Source organism: Bacillus rossius, chromosome 7, assembly GCF_032445375.1.
Source record: "Bacillus rossius redtenbacheri isolate Brsri chromosome 7, Brsri_v3, whole genome shotgun sequence".
Classification (NCBI taxonomy): Eukaryota; Metazoa; Arthropoda; class Insecta; order Phasmatodea; family Bacillidae; genus Bacillus; species Bacillus rossius.
Window position 1 is genome coordinate 61,503,606 of NC_086335.1, and position 17,377 is coordinate 61,520,982.

General features: G+C 39.8%; 1 protein-coding gene across 1 annotated transcript; it reads left to right on the forward strand.

The window, feature by feature from the left end:
• Nucleotides 1–396: 396 nt before the first annotated feature.
• LOC134534464 (uncharacterized) lies at nt 397–5,685 on the forward strand. Its single transcript, XM_063372938.1, has 3 exons — nt 397–1,494; nt 3,298–3,470; nt 4,314–5,685. The coding sequence occupies exons 1-3, from the start codon at nt 1,163–1,165 to the stop codon at nt 4,667–4,669; spliced, it is 861 nt and encodes a 286-aa protein (XP_063229008.1). The 5' UTR covers nt 397–1,162; the 3' UTR covers nt 4,670–5,685.
• Nucleotides 5,686–17,377: the final 11,692 nt, after the last annotated feature.

Sequence of the window (17,377 nt, forward strand, 5' to 3'; positions counted from 1 at the left end):
TTATTTTTATTATCTTATGTAAGTTAATAAATGCCATTTAAAAAATATATATTCCGTCTAACTTTAAGAGCAAAAATAACTTACCTATAGCGGATTGCAGACTATTTTTGGTCAAAAAATGTTTGAACAATTAATCTTCTCCAGTTATATATTTAGTTCAGATTGTGCTTTTCCCAACCTTGGAAACGCAGCAAAGCCAAGGTGGAAAACGAGAAACTTTTGTTCACAGAGAAAGTCCAGCTGTTCACATCACAGTGGTCAACAGCCATTGTATGCAGATGGAGAGTTCTTCACTTTCAGCTGCCACGCTGCGTGTAATGACTGCCATCCGGCCGGCAGCACCTCTGCAGACAGGCAACTAGCTGGTATCCCGCTGGCCGTGACGGGCGCGGAACAGCACTCGCTGCTCGCCCGAGCGACGCCGGGCGCCCGGAGAGATCTCACACATCGAGACAATGACCACTGCATCGGCGCGTTCCCACGCACCGCCCAACTCGGACGGCCAATCAGGAGGAGTCCCGCCGGAGAGAAATCTGCTCGCTGGTCCTCTCGAAAACTGGCAGACATTGTGCAGGAGGTAATATATACCGGTTGGCTTTCTTCTGGGCACGGTAGTTGTAAACAACTGGCTGGACTCTTCGGATGCGTTGTTTGAAAGCGAAACCACGTTTCGTCTCCGCCCTTCTGTCAGAAGAATCCCATGCAGTGGTGATGATCTTTGGATGAAGTGATGCAGGAAGCTGAGCATCATTACTGCTCTGATGATGTATCGATGATATTCTTGGGACGTTAAGTTGGGAGATGGTTGGACTTCATCAATAGCCTGATCTCCCATACGTCTTTTGGGTCATACAGCTCACAGAGGAAGTTCTTCAGAAGAATCCCATGCAGTGTTAATGCTCTTTGTATGAAGTGCTGCGTGGGTTGAGCGTCATTTGTGCTGTGATTATGTTCCTTTGATGTTTTGGGGGTGTTAAGCTGGGAGATGGTTGGACTTCATCAATAGCTTGATCTCCCATTCGTCTTTTTTGATCATTCAGCGCACGGTAAGAGTTCTTGTCGTATCAAAAGATCTACTAAGTGCTTTGTACGTATAGTTGTAAGATGTACTCAGCTGCATCAGTGATCTTCCCAGCGTGTTAACCATCAACGGTCAAGAGTAATGCTCGGGAACGCCTTCCTCGTGGTGTCGGCTTGCGTTCTGCAGGCGTCGCGCTGCGTGATCATGCCCGACGACGACCTGGACCTCGGTAACGACTACACCTACAGCTTCGCCTCGTCGCTGAGACGGTGCCTGGACGCGCGGGAGGGCGATGGCGCGGCAGCGTCCCTGCTGCCGTGCCTCAACGAAGGGGCGGTGTCGGGCCTGGCGCGCGCCGACTCCGAGGACGTGGTGCGCGTCGCCGACGGAGTCTCGCTCGACCTGGAGGACGACGGTGACGAGAAGAGCACCAGGACCGTGCTGTCCCTCGACAAGGACCCCACCCACTACAGGTCAGAATTTGTTTTAGAGGTATGGGTTTAAATTTGTCTAAATAAGTCACATTTATTGTCGCGCAGTCAATAAATTGTCAAAGTTGAAAAGAACTGTGCCAACCTGGCAAAAAAATGTTATAAAGGGTGGATGGTTGGCTCTTTGGTCTTATCACCAATTCCGGGTTCGTTTCCCACCAACGGCATAAAATCCGGAATAAACGTATCCAACGTGCGAAATGTGTTGGACATTGTCGTAAGCAGGTAGAGTTTTTCATGAGTTAATCCCAATTTCACCATTAGTGAATTCCGCCAACGCTCCTTTTCACCTCACCATCTCTTACAGTTTTTTAATGTCCCCGATGTGATTCACACATCCAGCAATTGGTTTAAGAGAGAGATAAGAACCGAGAAAAGTCATACCGATTTCAAGTTTTTATGCCGTATTAATTTTTTATTGTTGAATACTAGAAATTTGTCAACAATAAGACAAAGATCATGCATTAAGTTGTTAACAAAGACTGTAATATTGTGTAAATTGACAGTATTCCTACATTTGCAAACATTACAAATATAATATATGTTAGTGAGTCTTTCAGTACTCGCCAGTGATGTGTAAATGTCTAAACTCGGTAACAATCAAATTCATGTGTTCTCAAGTCGCAAACACTTATAATAATAAACCCAGACATTGCATTTATGTAGAATTATTTAAAATAATGCCGAGCGGAATAAATATACTGGTACAAATAATATTCGCTTTTTCAAGTATCAAAATTTCTGGACACGAATTACAGACGTACTTCGCTGTCTGAATCGTACAAGTTGCTTGTCACCACCACGCGCAGATAGCAGCACGAAACCGACGCTAATTTTTAAATATTATAAACGGCTCCGATAAATGCAAAAAATTCTTGAAAAAAATCCTATACCCCAGCTTTGGACCTGATTTTTAACAAGGATTTTATTAAAATACTGTCCATCTTTTTAAAATCCACCAACCATTTATTACATTAAAGATTCCACTCAAATTAGAAGTTATACATATATGGCATAACCAAAATACTAATATTAAACATTTAAAAACGCATAATATAACACTAAATATATGTTTGTATATTTGTTTTTGCTTAAACGACTGAAATCTGTCTGCAAAATAGACCCTATAAACAAACCTTAACCTTATTGAGATGAGTCAACATTATTAAACTATATTATTTTATATTAATTAAAATAGTAACAAAAAGTTTTTCCAGTGACGAGGTTTGAACTATGTGAAAAATTACCCTTGAGCTTCTGATCCTTTTGCTCTGCCACCACGCTACCGAAAACATTATAACTTTGAAAGGAGAGCCTTTATTATAAATATTTTAATTCCAGTTTAGTTAAATATTTTAAAACCTTTTAACACTTTCTAATAAACAATTTTAGATTACCAATTATATTCCAGGGTCGTTTCACCATCATAAAGTTTCATTTGGCACACCAATACGTTGGGAATGTCCCATAATGTTAACGAAAGTGTCAATATACGGGTTCATGTTGCTACACGTAGGTCCGCCATCTTGACGACTTCGCCACCATTCGACTTCTGTTGCATTTACGATATTGTTCCTACCAAATGCCGTATACCATTAACTAAGACGTTTGCACAATAAATATTTGATTTACTACTAAATGCTAAAGCCTTCATAAGGAAACTAAATTCAATGTTATGCAATCTTTTCAAACAAAGACCATGACATCTTTGGTTCCCGTCTCTTCCCCTTAAGTCTATTGTTGCTTCGAAGCTGATGGTACTTCACGAGCTGAATGTGTCCTCAGGACGGCAATGGGCGTGCTGTCAACGTTTCTGTCGCGGCGCTCGTTGCGCTGGGACCTGGGGGTCATCTACCCGGGCCTGCACCTCAAGGTCGGTTCGACGCCCGTCGGTGGCGTCATGGAGTTTCGCCTGGACCGGCGGCTGCCCGCCTTCGAGGAGCGCCGGCTGGGCACAGGTACGCCCCTCCAACCCCCCTCTCACGCTGATCCGGCACCAGAGGTGTTCACCGAAGTGAGGTCTGCTCTAGAGTAATCGTCCTCCAACACCCTCGGATGTACCGAAAAGAGAGAGTCTGGTGAGGTGGAGCGGCCCTCTATGGATGATTCCTAGGACATTCCACAAACGGGAAACATAGTGGATATTGCAGTGAGTTGATGGGATTTCCCAGTTCACTTTCGTCCACCCCTTTCATTCATCCCGTCAACTCTCTATTCTCCACTGACCACCTGCCATCGTCTTCAAAGGCTACAATGGCAAAGAGATGTTGAGGGGCACTAGTACCTGCCATTTTGGATTTTGAAATATTTTGCTACTTCTTGCAATTGAGGTTCCATATTAATTATTTTGGGGCTCTAAATGGCATTGCAGCTAGCTTTGGGCAATTGTTGAAGTCAACATTCGTGTCTTTCCTCATAGCTTCTACCCAAACACCTCCGAACCACGCTGAAGTGGCATATCCACTTCTCTCGCCAATATGGTCACGCCAAGTCTGTCCTTCCTATCTCAGAGTGTGCATTCTGGTCCCCCAAGGAAAATTTGGGCGTGTAATAAATCATCCACATGAGAGATTATTGTAATGATAACTCTGATCACCTTTCTTATTGAAAGGGAAGTATATCTTGGAGGCTGCAGGCGGGTGAGAACCAAAATCTGACTGAATTCCAAATGACGTACCACTTGCTTGGGGTGGTTTTTATATCGTCCAACTTAGTGCATTCAACCAGGATGTTCTGTTTTTCCTTTCGTGGCATGAAGACTATGCCTGACTGAGAAGTTGAACGCTTGATCCCCTCGGCAGGTCGACTGTTGGTGCGGCGCCTGGTGCTGCCGTTCCTCGTCGGCGCCAAGATCAGCCTGGCCACCCTGGTGCCACTCTTCTTCCTGGCGCTGGCGCTGATCGCCAAGAAGGCGGTGCTGCTGGGCAAGCTAGCCGTGCTCGCCTCGGGCTTCCTCGGCTTCAACTCGCTGTTCCTGCTGCAGCAGCCGCCGCAGTTCCAGCCGCAGTTCCAACCAGAGCTGCCGCTCCACTGGGACCGCCGGCCGCCTCCCGTGCGCGACGACCCCTTCGCCGACGTCGCCCGCGAGGACGCGGGGAGGTCTTCCAGGGGCAGGAACTTCGTCTGGGAGGGCTCTCTGACGTCGGGCAGGGACTGATGCTGATTGGCTTCGTTGGGTATAGAATTGTGAAAAGACGAAGAGCTCACCAACATTGCAGTCTCCTTCTTCAGGGCAGCAGTCTCCAACGCAGGAGACAAAAAAAAAGATCTGTAATAGGAAATAATCAATTGCTCCATTTTATTGTCTATACACTCGTCCATTTCTAATTGCCTCGATGTTGAAAAAGTCCACAGCAGCTCGCTTCCTAAGAAGAAGATTTAGGTTAGATTCCAAGGAACAACTCTTCTTCCTTGTAACTTTCCTTGTCGATGTATCGAGACAATCATTGCAGGATACCGAATCATATCTCATGTTCGGGGAGAAGTGGTGGGGGGACTCTAGGGCATGATAGATATCCTCTTCCTTGAGCAATTTCTCAGACGATACGTCGAGTCACTCATTGGCTGGCACAATATAACATATGAGTGCTGTGGAGGAGATGGAGAACCGAGGCGTAGATCTGTTTGAAGTTCAAGAAGGGGGGGGGGGGAAGTGTGAAAGTTGAATTTTGCTAAGAACACCTTGGATTGGTATGTTTACAACTAAAAATAAAGTTTTAAAAAATTTAAACAGTTTACTTTAAAAAAAACTAGTGCAACCCCACTTATCACATACAGGTATTCGGGGGAAGTTCATTAAAAACAGAATAGAAAGCATGTCTTCAAGTAATCGCGTGAAAAAGCTTGAAATTCAGGATACGCCGTTGAATTTCATTTGATTGTCCTAAAGAATTTTCTCTTGTGTGTTCCCTCCCCCCTCCCCCAATATAATACTTGTGTTGAGTCTCCTTCTTTGTTATATCTAGTGTCGACACCTATTGTTGAGAAGAGTGGAAATACACAGAAATTATTAAAAAAAAAAAAGACCCGTGACACTCGATTGCCATTCCCGCTCTTTAGAGAGATAGATAGTGTATGACTCAGTTGCGAGCCTCAAGTCGGTAAACATGTGTTTTTTTTAGTCATGTGGTGCCCGGACTTTCATTGTTATTCATCTCAAGCAAACATATCTAAAGCTGTGAAATACAATAGCATAGAAAAATGCATGAATGTAATGTAATTTCATAATAATTATTAAATTAATAAATATTTGAATAAAATAAAAACAAATATTTTTGTGCAACACTATGCTTAAAATACAAATACGAAATCTAATACTCGGCACATTTGAAAATAGTATGAAATTGATAATTTTCTTTAACGGCGATGTGTCAGTAAGCGTTTACTCCCTCTACTTTGACCACGAGCCTGACTTTAAACCTTACTGTAACCACAAACAGAACAACACCTGTGGATGAATATTGCAAAATCTTTATATTACTAAAAATAAGGATGTCAACACTGGAATAACTTATTCTTTTAAGGAAGAGATTATACGAAAGGAATAATTACTCTCTAATGGTTAAATAAATCGTTGCTAAAGACCATTGGTAATCTCAGTACTCTTATGGAACAATTTTGGTAGAGTTTCTTGGAAATACTACTTATTGTAACAGTTACCACGCTGTAGATTCTGAAATTTTTTTACATAACTAGTTGTTTGTTTCCTGGCCCATTAACCCCAACGTCATCATCAACCCAAAAATATTTAAGTATATACACACCCAACTGCCGTAATATTACTACATGAATAACTTTCAAATCGATACATAAAATAAACTAGTGGGAAATCTTGGTCAAGTTCGTTAATGGGAAAATTCCGACTATTAGGATTTTTGAAAAACTGAAAAATCGCTACAAATCCCATACTATATTAAATATCCCACCCTTGTAAAGATTTTGTATCTCGTTTTCAAAATTAAATTTTAATGTGGCCAAATTATATCTGGTATGGTTGGAAATATCAGGAGTTGGAAGGACAAAACAATTTATGAGTCCCTTAGTACCATAAAATCCTTTCAAACCTTTTTGTAAACATTTTAAATTTTACCTTAAACATATGGCTGAAACCATTTTTGATAAGACGAACCATTGTTGTAATAGTAAGGTGGGAGCAGGGGTTGGAATACATTAAAAAAAATGTAAACCTTTGTTTTTGTGGCCGTTGTTGACCCGGATCTCAAGATAATCCGGATAAGATTTGTAACCTTTTTATTTAATGTTGACATATAAAATTAAACTACGTTAGCAAAACGTAACTATAAGTACGCCCAATATTAACTTTTTAGTTTGATTCAATGTATAGTTACTGCATGGATGGTGGAATTACGGTATTAAAATAGTTTTTGTTGAGTTCAAGAAAGCACACAGCTGACAAACATCATGGCGTACTTGGAGCGACAGCCCGACGTCTCTCCAGCTGAGCTGTTGATGATGAAGCGTTTGCTTCGCCGTGATTCATTCGAGCGCCGTACGTGTTTGAAACGGAATAAAGTAGACAATTATTTGTTAACAAATTATGTGAAAAGTTATTTTTATATTTTTTCAATGTCTTGTAAACAAATAGGGCATGTTTACAATGTATTTTTGTTATAAAATAACCTTAGTTTTTATCGTTAAAAATGTTGTCTGCTTATTTAGGGATTGTGTTTTGGTTATTTTCCATATTACCCAGATTATCCAGATTTTTGATTGTCCGGATTGCCTTTGGCTCCTTTTGAACGAAGTTTATCTATTTAATTTTCGTACTTTGCATAAAATCGAATACGATTTTTTTTTATTTTAAAACTTCTAAATATTATATACAATTTTTGTCTGAATAATTTTTATACGAACAATCATGTAAGACAAAAAAACCTCTCCTAGTAGGACATTATCATACCCATTGAAATTGTTTGCAAACCTTATGAATATTATATAATATTTTTGTGTGAACATTTGTTTGATACCTAATAATTACTGCAAAGGTTTAAGGACAAAAAAACTCACATATTAGCTACAAAATCAAATGTATATAATTTATTGTAAATCTTACAAATATTATCTAAAATGTTTCTCTGAGTTAGTTTTTGATAAGCCAAACTATTATCTACTATACTATGTTGAAAAAACCAGGCGTTGAATAAAAACACTTCTAACTTCCTTATTACGTACACTTACAAATTCGTGCAAACTTATTATAAACATTCGAAACAATATTTTAAACCTTGGTCCAAAACAAATTTTCTATACGACCATTCATAACTACCTTAGTAGGCATATTATGAAATTCGTTATAAGTTATTTAATGCTGAACGAATTGAATTAAAAACATTCGACACATATCTACTGTATGGAATATGAGAAAATGTTCGATCGATCATTTTGATATATTGAAAAACATAAATGCTGTTATGTAAATTAAGTTATAAATATGTTCCAAAAGTTTGCCCAACGTTTCAGAAGAAATAGTTACTTGAAATCTACCTTCAACTGTCGGCTGCGCTAAAAATCTTATGTATATAATGCTCGTGTCACAGTGTTAGTTACCATACTCCTCCGAAACGGCTTGACCGGTTTTTATCAAATTTTGTATGCATATTCAGTAGGTCGGAGAATCGGCTACTATCTATTTTTCATACCCCTTAGTGATAAGGGTTGTCCACCCCTAACATTTTTTTTTAATTTTTGGACAATTTTTTTTATAATGTGGCATTAAAAATACATAAACCCTAAATTTTCACCTTTCTATCATCAACCCCTAATTTTTAATATAATTTTATATTATTCAACCCCGGTCGAAAGCTGATCAATTAACACTTGATCAACCTTCCCCGCCTACAACGAGCTCATTACCTGGATTAACACATAGACCACATATTAATATGAAATTCCATCCCTAAGGGAGTGAAAAAGTGATAATTTCATTTTATAACAGAAAAAATCATAGGTCATAGACATACAAATCGTGAGTGAGTGTCATTTCTCTATGTCTGCCACACGATCATACACATAGTAAGGTCTGGCAAATTCATATTTTTCTCCTTGGTGAGACCAGCCCGCTTAGTGGAGCTCGCAGCGGCTAGCAAAATAAAGGCGCTCATAACAGTTTTGTTCTTAACTTCGTCAATAGATAGAGTTAGTTGCTTTGAATTTTAAACGCACCATCGTTTGATGCGTTTGTCATGTCTTTAATTTTCGTTTGTTTGTGCCGTATGCGTTCCTATACCATTCATCCGATTGCGATGAAATTTTGGTGAGTTGTTATGCGCATGCCCGTGAAGGTTTATGTGACGGTATAACTATTTTGCAATAGTTGGAGCAGAATTCGTTTCAAAAAATGTGTTTATTTCATATTATATAGCGGTAATTCGTCTGTTTTTGTTGTATAAGTGCACACTAATGACATAATTTATTTAAATATAAAAGAGAGTCAGAGATAGAGTGATATATATAGAGTGAGATAGAGAGAGACAGAGAGATAAGTTGAGATAGAGCGAGGTATAGAGAATGAAATGGGTTATATAAAGAGATATATAGATGTATAGAGCTATATAGATTTTTATATATAGAAGAGAGAGATAGTGGGGTAAATATGTAGAGTCGCGGTATATGCGAAAAAAAAATGATAAAAATCCTAAAATACTTTCTATTTCACTTCCTCTTTTCAAATCAACTGGCGGAGATAAGAAATTCCAAATACTTTAGGAGATATAGAAATTTTTTTAAATTTTCATCACAATACCTGTGTATTCATGCGGCGATAGAAATTGTTTCTTGTTTACGAGTATCTATTATGTTTCTTATTGGACAATTTTGTCACGTGACAGTTCCGTGATTGGCCAGTATTCAAATGAACCAATACGTGATTATTTATTTATTTATTAGTGTTCCGTCGGAGCTATCGCGACGTAGGTGAACGACTACATCATTTCCTTCTAATGGCAAAGGAAATGTACCCGCCTCCAACTTAGGTGAGTTTTTAACGTTTCTAATTTTAAAGTCTTATTTTTTATTTGGATATTGTTGCGCAAGTAATAAGTAACAAAAAATTTTTACGTGAGTTGTTAATGTTCATCATTTGTCCGGGTTTGTTAGGTCAGGTCAGTTACATTATAAATACTTTAAAACTAAAGAACCATTGAAATTAAATCATATTATTTTTAATGTACGCTTAGTTTGAAAGTATTCATAATGTAACTGACCTGACCTTATCGACCATTTTAGTTCCTACTGTTCATCCTTTGTCCCGGTTTGTTTGGTCAGGTCAGTTACATTATAAATATTTTAAAACTAAACAGCCATTAAAATTAATTCACATTATTTTTTATGTCCGCTTAGTTTGAAAGTATTAATAATGTAACTGACCTGACCTAATAGACCATTTTATTTATTACGCATTCACGAACACACGGCAAAATTACGGCGGTCGAATGGTTGTACAGGTGTTGTATTGCAAAATTAAAAAATTCGATATCTCCTAAAGTATTGGGAATTTCTTACCTCCGCCGGTTGATTTGAAAAGAGAAAGTGAAAGAGCATAGAATAAAAGTATTTTCGGATTTTTAGCATTTTATTTCGCATATACCGCTACTCTACATATTTACCGATAGTGGGAGTTATATATGTATATATGTAGATATAAAGAGATAAATAGAGATAGAGAGATACATAGATAGGCCTATATATAGATGATTTGTATATGTGTAACTACTTCAAACATAATATATTACAAAACAAAACTGAATGAGGCATTGCAATGCATGCCGAGCATTAGCTAGATAATGGAATGTTTTTAATATTAATATTTCTTATTTTTAAGCTTTTTTCTATAGTGCTTTATAGAGTCTAGACTACATACCGACCACCAATTTTTAGATGTATACAGGTAAATAACTATACACTGGCAGTACGTCTGTCGGGATCTGAAAGTGATATAAATTATTTTGCACACTTGACATTCAAATTAAGAAGATAATTACTAACTACATCTGATTTCGAAAAAGGTCCCCTTTACCCTGTGTTCAGCCCGGGAAACGCTGGGTACTGCAGGTGGTATATATATATATTTTTTTTTTTCAATATAAATATTGTAATATTTGCTTGGTCCATACAGATTTCAGCATTTAATCTAATTCATAAAAAAATTATAACATTTAATAATTTCTGGTTTGGTTATGATAGTAGGCTTAGAGATCTCTTGAATGCAACTCACTTAAAAATAACTAAAATACAGATTCCGCTAAATTATATCTTAACCTCGGAGACATAAGGCACTATGTCCACTTCTGTGCAAAATGCACTTTTAACAGAAAACGTAACTATCGTTTGACGTTCTTGCTATTTGCATACAACATTAATATCTACGATAATTTAAAAAAAATTCACAATTTTTTTGTTAGAAAATAGTTGAGTAAATAAGTGAGGTATTCTTTTTAAATTTGTTTAATCTGCACTCATGAAAAAATATGCTTTTTGTGACGTAAGTGTCTTATGCCCCCCAAGGTACAGAATATACTTTTTTTTTTGTAACTGTACCGCAACTTAATGAACGCAACAGGTCGAACAAATTCTGCCGCAAGACTGCAAAGACCAAAGCTAGGTATTTAGAGTCGGCAGACTGAAATAACAACGTCGAATTGAAGAATGCCCGGGGGCAAACACGGGGTTAGTGTAGCGGGCAGCGCTTCCGTTTCGGCAGGAGGCCGTCGTGGTCTCGGCCCCGGCACGGGGGGTTGTGGGGGGGGGGGGGGGCAATCTTCCTCGACAACCATCCGTGGCTGACCCCACCGAGGTCCCCGGCAGCGACCGTGACCGGGAGGTACCACCCCCCGGCCCCAACCCCCCTCCCCCGGGGAACGAGGAAGCCACGGGGCCCAGGGCTCAGATACTAGACGAGGCGTCGACGGGAACGATGGGGCTATCCTCCGCCGCGACGGTGCTGGCGCTGGTGCTCGCCTCGTGCTCGACGGAGACCCTACCCAGGTGGCCGGCCGGCGAGTGGCCTCCTGGGGGGCAAGTCGACGCCCCCTCGCACCCGCGGCCGAACTCGGCGCCCGGAGGAACCAAGACAACCTTCCTCTCCAAGACACCGGGAACGCCGGGTGTCGGGTCGAAGAACGCGTCCGCAGACGGATCCCGAACCGTCGCGACGTCTCCCGAAGATGCGGCGGCGATCGCGTCCTCGCCCAACAGACCTGTTATCACCTTGCTTTCGAAAACGACGGGGTTCGAGCCTGGATTCACACCAGGAGGCGCAAAAATGGGCTTCAAGTCGAAGAACGCTTCCGGAGGGACCGTGACCAAATCCGGGTACAAATTTGTGCTTCCGGACGACAAGGAATTTTCCGCGGGAGACACATCGAAGACACCCGGAGGAGCGACTACGACGGGATCCGCGGTCGAGCCGGACGGGAATAACACGCACCGCGGGTCGCAGAAGGTTCCTGCAGGCGGAGTCGACGCCTCGGAGGCTCTGGAGGAGTCCCCGGACGGGAATCACCTCTTCGACGTCGCGGAGATGGACCGAGGAGGAGGAGACCAGCTGCCGGACGACAGGCGGCCGGAAGGAGAAGGCGCGTGGGACGGCGTCGCGTGGACGATGGACCGTCTGCGGGGTCTCTGGGGCGGCGGCGTCGCCGACTGCGTCTCGGCGAGGGACAGCCCGCCGCCGCCGCCCGCTGAGGCCCACGGCCTGGGACGCGTCGGCGACCTCCACGACACTGGTACACACCCTGCCCTGCATGCAGAGGCGCACCCAGGATTTTTTTTGGGGGGGGGGGAGGAGGTTTTGACGTTTTTTTTAATGAAGGAACACCTGTTTCAAAAATAAAGAGGGGGGTTCCGGGGGTCCTCTCCCGGGAAAATTTGGATTTCTAGGTGATAAATTAGTGCTATATTTAAGAAGTTTTTGTATCTAATTATTGAATATAATTTTTTAGTACGGTACTAAATTTTGGTTTTAGACAAGAATCAAACAAATATACCTTTATCAAACCCAGGGTCTCGTCCGCTCAAAATCGGTATTATTTTTAATACCATGAGAATCATTAGCATGCATTTAACGTCCACATTCTGTGCAACTTAAATCACTGACAATGATGGTCTGCTTTTTACTGCATTCACACACACAAATTAAGTTTACGAGTAAAAAAAAAAGGGTATAAAATTCACATGTATAATGTCTAGTTAAAACTGCAAAAAAATACAGTCCAAAATTATGCAAAAATTGAGATAAACGTAGCGCACAAACAATTCTTAGTTTTTATATAACACAACCTAATTTGTAAAAAAATTAAAGTAATTCACGGTAGCAGACTACAATTATTGTAATACTAACACCATAATGTATACACTGACGTGAAAACATCTCACAAAGTTTGGTAGATTGAGCGCTGCCCATAGACCATCGTACCTATTTTGCTGGGACTGGGAATGTTTTTACTTTTTCCATTATAGATTTTTTCCTCACATTTTCGGAGGGGGTTTAAACCCCCAAACCTCCCCCCCTCCTGGGTGCCCCACTGCCTGCATGCATATGTTTCCAACGTCATGATTTTTCTTGGGTTACTCTCCGCTTTCTTCGTGGGCGTGATGGCTAGCTGAAAAGCTCTACGGCAACCCGGGTTTGATTTCCATTGGATTTATACCGCGAACTTTCGTGGACGTGAAAGGTGTACCTCTCTACTTGTGCTCACTGTGGTCGTAATTATTAATTACGTTTTTTTTCTGTTAATCCTTCTCTCTGAATTGATTCATTATTACAATTTGTTCATTGGATTGCACACACATTGTCAACCCACTAGACATATAAATTTTAATTCTACTATAATTTATTTCCTTGCCCTAACCAGTGTCGACTATATTGTTACGGGAACATACCCATAGATTATTTTAAAAAAAATTAACATCTATCTTCTATGATACGATGGTCTGACACTTACATTACGTGGCTTCGCTCGCTGATATTTTACCATTGTAAGAAAACTGTTCGAGAATATTTTTACTAAACCCTTTTTTAATATTTTAGTACATATTTTTACGACAGTCTGTATGGTGTTAGGAATCTGTAAGGGGTTATAAATCTTTATAGTGCTAGGAGAGATTATTATATCATTTGTAGTCCTTTCCAAAAATGTTTTTTTTAATATTATTAATTATTATATCATTATTTTCTTTCAAAATAGACTCTACTTCAGGTTTTGGGTTGGCAACCAAATAATTATTTTGTGTTTACGTTGGGGCTTATGAATTACACAAAACGTTTCTGTGACTATGTTTTCGATGAGATTACAACATTATTATTCGTAGGTATATTTTGAAGAAAAAAAATCATGGTGGCTACAAAATGTCAGCATAGTTTTAAAAATATTGCGACAGTTATTCTGGAATAAAAAATAATGCTGAAAGAATGTACGATTTCTAAATTCCATGTTGTATGGATCGGTATATATACCTACTACACGTTTTTCGTCAGAAAGGATAAAAAAAGACATGAGATATTTGATTTCAATGAACCATCTTTCCTTTAACATGTAATAAAGTTAAGAATGATTTATTATTCTAAATGAAGAATTGTTGACAACTTTTTGTTATGGTATGTAAATTTGGCAAATGCTAGCAATTGTTACAGCCTCCATTTAATCATGTGAGATCTTACAACAAACATGTTTCCATAGGCAATATAAGCACATTAAAATCACGCGGAAGGAATCAGTCAGAAAAATTTTACAGTGCATATTTACGTTTTTTACTTTTTGTCCGTGATTGAGGTTTTCTTACGACTTGCTGTAGAACAAGCAATACCGTATGTCCGGAGACACGGAAATTTCGCGGGTTCGTCCAGCCCCAGGGTAGAATTCGAAGTTCATAAAGTTTGCTCAACCCATGTTTGCTTTTCCCACTGGTTGATTTTTTTATCCTTGTTAGCTGACACTACCTGATTCGCTTACTTCTATCCTAGCTGGGCATCGTTGGCTCACGGTCGTAAAGGGGCGTGTCCAAATAACTGCTGTCCAATCATGAACAAATAGTGAGAGTGTGAAGGTTTGCATTCTAACTTGCGATTGAAAGATTGCGTAATATTTCCGTATATATAAGTATTTTTTAAAAAAATTTCAAATCAAAATTATTACGCTACTGGTTGTGCCCTAACTTGACATGGTGTCATTTCGCGGAACCTGTTAATCTTCCGCCCAGAAAATCTAGAAGTCTTGCAATTTTTTATTTTTGACGTGATAACGTCTTATAAATCGATGAACGCTGGCTGCACGCACGGAAAAAGCATGACTCGTTGTCACGTTCCGCCTGAGCCGAGCGTGCAATAACCGGCTCGACCACCGTGCGAGAAAATCTTCTATAATATCAAACAGGTTAAGGTATGCAATTTTTTTTATCAATTTTTCCTTATGACAAGGGACACCTGTATTTCGCGATTTCATTTCATGTCAAGGTATTTCACAAAACACTGTAGGTTTTTCTAAGAGTCATAGCAAATTGTGAGGGTGCAGCAGTACGGTGACCACATTCTCATTGGCCCCGTCAAGAGCGGGGCGACACCTCTCACCGACCTCAGCTAATAACCACAGGAGAAAAGCTACAGTATTTTGTGAAATACCTTGATACGAAATGTATTCGCGAAATACAGGTGTCCCTACTTATGATGTTATCACGTAAAATTATCGTCCGTAAACCGACTTTAAAGACAACCCCCCCCCCCCTTTTTTATCATCAAGACGTGCGAAAACCTAATATTCCCAAAAAATGAAATAATTAACTAATTTTTTTGAAATAAAATTACGTAGAATCGGTTTTTTGGTTTTGGTGCTAATTTTGGTTTCCTCGGGCAGGGTCGTCGGCCCGCAAGAAGTCCCACCGCCACATGAAGCACTTCATGAAGATGATGCACGCGATGGCCAAGCTGCTGATGCTGGGGCTGCCCTTCCTCTTCTTCATCAAGTTCAAGGCCGTCCTGCTCGTGTCCTTCGCCGTGGGCGCCATCGTGCTGCTGGCGGGCAAGTCCTTGATCCTGGCCGTCGTGTCCTTCACGCTGTCCCTGGTCGCGGCCCTCAGAGGTCCCGCGGCAGCCTCGCAGGACCTCCCCTTCAGGCGGAAGGACGAGCATATCCTGGACGGAGGAAGGACCGCGCCGTCTCTCTTCATGTGACGGACCGCCTCCTGTGGACACGTATCCCGTTATTTATTTATTTATGTTCCTTCCATTTTATTATAATTTTTTATTATTTATTTAAACCTCAGTTCGACGCAGTCAAGGCGTGTAAACCTTCTGCAAAAAACAAATAAACTGAACCATGACACATGAACAACGTGTAATAAGTAGAGACCTGTAAAACTCGCGATTTCAAATCCCCTAAAGGATAGACTCCGTGATCCTCCACGCACTCGTGCAAATTACATCTGCAGATTGGTTACCGACTCGTAACACCTGTTGACTGGAATGATCGCGTGATTCGCTAATTCTTCTGTTGAAGATTTTTCCATTGGCCCGGAGTCCTTCAGATAAACTGTGGCCCAATCACTGAAGCAAAATAATGTCAAAAGTATTTGGACTCTATCCTATCGCGAAATGAATCCGCGAATTTTACAGGTCTCTAGTAATAAGTTATAGCTTTAATTAAAACATAAAATTAAATACTAACGAATTACAAACTACAGCAATTACTGATGAATCACCTAACAATCTAAAAATATGGATTTATCCTTCTTATTTTGGATTTTTTTAGTATAATCTCTACATTAGACTTCATGTATTGACAAAACAATTAATATTTTTTGAAAACATTATAAAAATGTTCTATAGTTGCCAAACTATATATTTAATGAGATGTCTAACACGCAAACATGGTAAAATGACTTTGCATATAACCTTTACGTATGCCAAATATAGGAGAGATTTCATGGATTCATGGAAAATATTTTCACATAATTTCATCTTATTTTCAGGAATTTTATCATTGTTTCACAATGTAGATATACATAATATGGAAGAAACTAAACAAATAACCAACCTAAGAAGCCTTTTAAAATAAAGGCATTTTTTTATCAGACATTTTTGTGGATATGATTTCATCCGTCCGTCGAAAGTTAAAGCTGGTCAAAGTTTTGACGGACGGAAGGACGGGTGAAATTTTCTGGGACATCTGATCGGCTGCAGGTCACTTTTATATTTTAATTTTTTTCTTTAATTATTTTAAATAAATTTTTCAGAAGTCAATTGCTCGATTATTTAGTTAACAAGTCATGAATTCACACATGTATACGTATATTAATGTTAATTTTTACATGAAGCACAAATGTTAAGTTGGTATGAAAATACATGCTCACAAGTAACACGTATGCAAAAGGGCATGATCGGAAACACAATTCCTGCAGCTTCGGTGGATGAGGCATGCTGGGCTGTATAAGGAAGAAACACATTATTGCAGTTCACTAAGGATTGCAATTATCCCTCCAAATTAATCTCTCTGTAACCTTATGCAGCTACGTTGCTTTAAATTTCTTATCCTGTCATCACTATTTTTTTTAATCCTGGAATAGAGGAGGCCGGTCCAGAGACCTCCCCCCCCCCCCCCCCCCCCTAGGCTTCGTCCTTGCGTGATAAAACTGAAACAAAATATATTCTGCAGAGACTACAAAAAAATTTGTTTATGCGGACCAAACAAAATTCTTGTGCAGTAATATGTATGTATGTATATATATATATATATATATATATATATATATATATATATATATATATATTAGTACTGACTTCAACCATTGTGGTTATATGACCTGCGGCTAAATTAATTTTACTGCAATAAATGAAATGACAAAATCCGCAACTAAC

Coding starts and splice junctions, on each gene's coding strand:
- LOC134534464 (XM_063372938.1), top strand. CDS start 1,163: ATGCTCGGGAACGCCTTCCTCGTGGTGTCGGCTTGCGTTCTGCAGGCG. Junction 1,495..3,297: donor AAGGACCCCACCCACTACAG/GTCAGAATTTGT, acceptor ATGTGTCCTCAG/GACGGCAATGGGCGTGCTGT. Junction 3,471..4,313: donor GGAGCGCCGGCTGGGCACAG/GTACGCCCCTCC, acceptor TCCCCTCGGCAG/GTCGACTGTTGGTGCGGCGC.